At 35.7% G+C, this 5,652-nt stretch overlaps 1 protein-coding gene across 1 annotated transcript; it reads left to right on the top strand.

Annotated features, from left to right (window-relative positions):
* Positions 1-665: 665 nt before the first annotated feature.
* Positions 666-3,225, top strand: LOC147410757 (uncharacterized). Its single transcript, XM_086423455.1, has 6 exons — positions 666-1,062; positions 1,164-1,531; positions 1,592-1,733; positions 2,025-2,324; positions 2,392-2,628; positions 2,735-3,225. Exons 1-6 carry the CDS (start codon positions 666-668, stop codon positions 3,223-3,225), a joined length of 1,935 nt encoding a protein of 644 aa, XP_086279581.1.
* Positions 3,226-5,652: the final 2,427 nt, after the last annotated feature.

Here is a 5,652-nt window from a genome sequence, read left to right as displayed (position 1 = left end):
AAAGAAGGAATTTATAAAATGCATGATCTCTTTAGGCTTGCACTTTGATTCAATTCGGATATGTAATTAAGGTATGAAATTCGTTGTCTATGTTGAAGCAATTTGATTAGTAATTTAATGAATTTGATTTTCTGAATTGTAAGAGAAGATGATCAATTGTAAATATTTATTTCTTTAATTTTTATTTTTATTTTTATTATTTCTTTCTTTTTATTTTTATTTTTTTTAATCCGAATCGTCAAAATTGAAACCCCCTTAAATTTGTGTAATATGTTTATTTCCAACTTGTTAATTAAACTAACTAAAATTTGTTATGACTCTTTGGAATAGGAGTACCCGCAATCCCCAGCCAATAACGATACCCTACAAATCACTTTACTACAATCTTCTATAAGGTTTATTGATGACTAAAAATTATGGTCAAATCAAATGGCGTCGCTGCCGGGGATTGCAAAATCCCTATCTTTTAGTGTCATTTAACTTGTTAATATCTATTTTACTTGTTAAGCTTGCATGTAATATATCTTGTGTTACACTTATTGAAATTTTAACATGAATATTTCTTACCACTATGGCGATTACGTTTTGATGTTTTTAGGAAGGGAAGCTCATTATTGTTCTTTCAACTCTAACTACAGTCTTTGCTTTTGGGTTCAAGTCCATGAATGTCCGTAGTTAGAAGAAAAATTCAAGAACTTGCAAAATGCTTGGCCTTGCTAAAAGAAGTTGTACATCAACCCCCACCTCACCAAGAGGAGAGGGAAGAGTCGGAAGAGTCAGATAGCTCTTCCCATCCCTTGTCAGACGAGGAAGAAAACATACCTGACATAGAAGAAGAAAGTGAAGAAGAAGAATTTCCAATGGCTGAAACCATTAGACAAATGTCTTCTTCAACTGATGGGGGAACCGCACCAACTTGTATTACTTATCCAGAACCAGCAATCGTCAAAGTAGCTAAGTTTGAACTGAAGAGTGGGTTTTTACACCATTTGCCCAAATTCCATGGGCTTACTAATGAAGATCCTCATAAGCATCTCAAGGAGTTTCAGTTTGTGTGTTCAAGTATGTGCCCACAGAATGCGGTCTCAACATTTTGAAGCTGAAGTCATTCCCTTTCTCACTTGAAGATAGGGCAAAGACTTGGTTGTTTGATCTACCTTCAGGCTATATCAACACATGGGAGAAGTTGATGACTGAGTTTCTGACTAAGTACTTTCCCGCCTCAAGGATTACTGTCTTGAGAAAGAAAATAACTAGAATTGAGCAAGGGAAGGATGAGGCATTTTATGCCTACTATGAGAAATTCAAGAACTTAGTTGCATCATGTCCTTCACATGGGATGAAGGAAGGAAATTTACTCACTTACTTTTATGAGGGACTCGTCCCTCTTGAACGTCAATTGTTAGATGCTGCTGCTGGAGGTTCTTTTGTGGATAAGACACCTGAAGTTGCTAAGGAGTTGCTCGCCCAACGTGCTCTTAATTATCAACAATATGAGGGAGTGTTACACTCCACTCGTGGGGTGAATGAGGTATCTTCTAACTCTACTCTTGAGGAAAAAGTTAATAAAATGTCTACTCTTCTGTCTCAGGTATTGAACGTGAATGGAGCACAAATACAACAAGTTGCTCAAATCTGTGGTGTGTGCTGCACTCAAGGGCATCCAACTAACCAATGTCCCCAACTGATCAATAATGAAGGATGGGAGTCTCTTAACGCTATTGGATTCCAAGGTAATCAAGGCGGACAAAGGTACAACCCTTTCTCTAATACACATAACCCTGGGCTTAGAGATCACCCCAATTTACATTGGGCCAACAATGATAATTTTTAGAACCCTCAAGGACAAGGGAAAGTGTTTCCACACCTTCCAGGTTTTCTGATGAGACCTCAGGTACCTCAAAACTTTATATCTAATCCTCATGTGCCTATAAATTCTACTGCTCCTAATTATAATGAGATTTTAAAGTCCCTTGCTCAAGGGCAACAAAATTTAACTACTGCTACTCAAGCTCTTGTTACAGGTCAACAGGCTCACACTAAAGACATTGTAGAGTTGAAAAAGCAGTTGGGACAAGTGGTAGACTTCATGAGAAAGATAACTGAGAGCGGAAAATTGCCTAGTAACACTGTTCCCAACCCAAATATCGAACAAGCTAAAGCTGTTGCCACAAGGAGTGGTAAGACCCTTGTGGATGTTCCCAAAACCCTAAAGAAGGCCCAAGTGACCCACAATGAGGAAAAGGACAAAGGGAAAGATCCTGCCACATCAACGACAGAGGTGATTGGTTCTTCATCATATGAAAATGCTTTAAAACCTCGAGGTAATGAACAAAACCCTAAAAATTCTTTCGATTTTAATCATTTTGCTCGTGTGCCTTTTTCTAGTAGGTTTGCCAAAAACCAAGAAGGATGAATCTGATCAAGTCATCTTGGAGATTTTTAAAAAGGTACAAGTCAACATGCCTTTGATTGAGTGTTTGAAGCAAGTACCAAAATATGCCAAATTTCTAAAAGAGCTTTGCACTACAAGGAGGCAAACTCGTGAGAAAGAGGTGGTAAAGATGAATGAGACAGTCTTTGCTGTCATCCAAAGGAAATTGCCACCAAAGCTTAAGGATCCAGGGAGTTTTTTCTTTTCCTTATGTGATTGGTACCAATAAATTTGATAATGTTATGTTAGACTTAGGAGCTTCAATTAATGTGATGCCTTATAGTCTTTATGCTTCTTTAGATCTGGGTGAACTTAAAAGTGATAATGTTGTTATCCAATTGGCTGATCGAACTAACAAATATCCTAAAGGATATGTTGAGGATGTTCTTGTGCAGGTGAATCAACTCATTTTTCCCGCTGACTTCTATGTCATTGATATGGAAGAGGCACCCCTAAATTCCACTCCATTACTTTTAGGGCGCTCATTCATGAGGACTGCAAGAACAAAGATCGATATTTATGGAGGAACATTGACCATGGAATTTGATAATGAAATTATACGCTTCAACATCTTTGAAGCTAAGAGGTATCCATTGACTGACATTAAACCCTATTTTTCTATTGATATTATTGATTCATTTGCGCAGAGGTTTATGGAACCAATGGAAGAGGATGAGTTGAAAGTAACACTCTCTCAAGGAGTTGGTTATACTGAGTTGGAAAAGGCTGAAGAGCCCATTGTGATCAGAACCGTGGCCTCCCTTGAGTCCCTACCCATTTTACCAAGATAAAAAGTGAAAAAATTGGAAATGAATTCAAGGTGAATGGCCATCGCTTGAAGCCTTACTATGAGGCTTTTAAGGAGCACACTGTGGAAGAAGTACCCCTCCTAGAGGCTCCACTCACAAAGGACTAAAAACAAGGTACAACGTCTAGGCTGAAGGAATGTAAACATTCAAGCGCTATTGGGAGGCAACCCAATTCAACCAAGGTTATTGAGGATACATTGACACAGATTTGCATTTTCTTTCTCTCCTCTATTTACTTTGGTTGATTTCATTTTTTATTTTATTGTGTGATTTTCGTGAATACCTTGCTCATGTTTATATTTATACTTACAGGTTTATTCTGATCTACATTGAGGACAATGTAAGATTTAAGTGTGGGGGAGGGATTTACACCTTTAATTTTCAAAAAAAAAAAATTTTATTTTTTTCTTAGAATTCCTTCCAACTCAATAATGAGACTGATTCTTAAGATAGATGGCTTGTAAATAGACTTGAGCATACTTTTACAGATAAAACAAGAAATGGAGTTAATTTGCTTATATTGTAGTTATACTTGGAAATTTTGATTCACATTAGCCTTGATTTGAGTAATCTGTTATCTTAAAGTGAAGCATGGAGACATATTGAATGATACTTGCATAATTCCACAATATTTGTGAGTTATTCGAGCCTTATAATTGATTCATTATACATATCAATTTAAACTTCTTTTCTGAGTGCATCTTGTGAATATCGTGTTTTTTAGAACTTGCTTTAAACCCGCTTGAGACAATTTTACATGTTCAGATTTGGAGAAGACAGAGGCAAATTAGGATTTTACCACCATGACCAAATAGCCTTTGTCCTGATTGTGATTTGACCCTTAGATAGCCTTTTGAGCCTTCATTAGCCTATTTTCTTCAATTAACCCACATTCACTTACTCTTTTGAACTTAAACACTTTACCTACCCTTTTCCTTAGAACTAGTGAGCTTGGATCTTGTTTATAAGGTGATATTGGGAAGGGTGGAAAAGCATAAGTGCGGGGGGGGGGGGGATGTCATGTGGTTTTAAGGTGTAAGAATTGAAAAAAAAAAAAAAAAGATTGTGATAAAAGGAGAAGTAGGGACATGAAAAAAAGTGTTGTGATTTAAAGAATACAAGTTCTGAAAAATTGGAGCATTACAAATCTCTAAAGCAAAGTGAAAATCAAAATTGATGAAATCTACCCTAAAGTGATCGAAATGTGGTACTTAATGATGAAGACCTATTTATTGACATTTCTAATTGCTTTCTAGCTCTGAGGAAATTTTGTGATATCCTTTCTCTTCCTTCTTATGAACCCTTGACCCTTTAGTCCCATTACAACCTTTTCAAAGACCTCTTGATCCTTTGATGTTCTGTTTTAAATGTGGAGAGAGGGTGTACAAGCAAGCCTATGGTTTAAATTGTTTTCACAAGTGTTTGAGTGATTAGTGTAGCTAGCACCATATCAAATTGAGAGAAAACCAGAGTGATACATCGTGAGAAGTAAAGTTTGATACTATTTGTGCATTAACTTGAGGATGCATATTACACTTATATTTGGTTAACCACACACACACACTCCAAGTATGAATGCTATATAGTCTTAATAACTCCGTGCTTATTTTTGAAGTAAAGTTGTGCTATTCCTACTTTATTATGCCATACCATCTAAAGGATCTCTGAGATGTAAGTTGGAAGGATTAGAGTCATTTAATTTGTGTTATGTCATTGTAGTGTTTTTAGTTAGTCTTTGTCGTTTTCCTTGAGTTTCTATTAGGTTACATTTTGTTTTGTTTTGCCCGAGGACAAGCAAAAGTTAAGTGTGGGGGAATTTGATAAGAATGCAAAATATCATATTTTTCTCCTTTAATATTTAGTCCTTTATACATACTTAGTGCCTAAATGTACTCATTATTCTTTTATTTTGATTTATGATGCAAATAGAGGTGTTAAGTGCAAAACGAAATTAATTGGGCGATTTTGGACAGTTTCGATATCACTTTATAATCTGAGCATAACTCTCTCATCCAACCTCCGATTGAGATGATTCAAATTGCTATGGAACGCTGAGAAAAAGATCTACAACTTTAATGTTTTGAGTTTTGAGAGATAATGACTGTATCAAGGTCCAAATCGGGTTTAAAGTTGCTGTATGTACACTATTGACGCGAATTTGACGCGAATTTGATACAAATTTGGCACGGATTTGACGAGGTTTATTTTAGAAAGTCAACAAATCTAGTGCACAAAAATTCCAACTAAAAACACCACTTTCCTAATTATATTAGGACTTTATTTTATTTTTAATAATTTTTCCTTAATTAGTCAGATTTTGATATTGTTATTGGAGGATAAGATTTGGAATATTTTTAAGAGATTTTGTAGGCTTCTAAGAAAAAAAAAAGAACGTGTAGAAAAAAAAAA

The sequence above is a fragment of the Akebia trifoliata genome, chromosome 1 (genome assembly GCF_017979445.1).
Source record: "Akebia trifoliata isolate Shusen 1 chromosome 1, ASM1797944v1, whole genome shotgun sequence".
Lineage (NCBI taxonomy): Eukaryota > Viridiplantae > Streptophyta > Magnoliopsida > Ranunculales > Lardizabalaceae > Akebia > Akebia trifoliata.
This window is presented reverse-complemented; position numbering and strand designations above follow the sequence as displayed.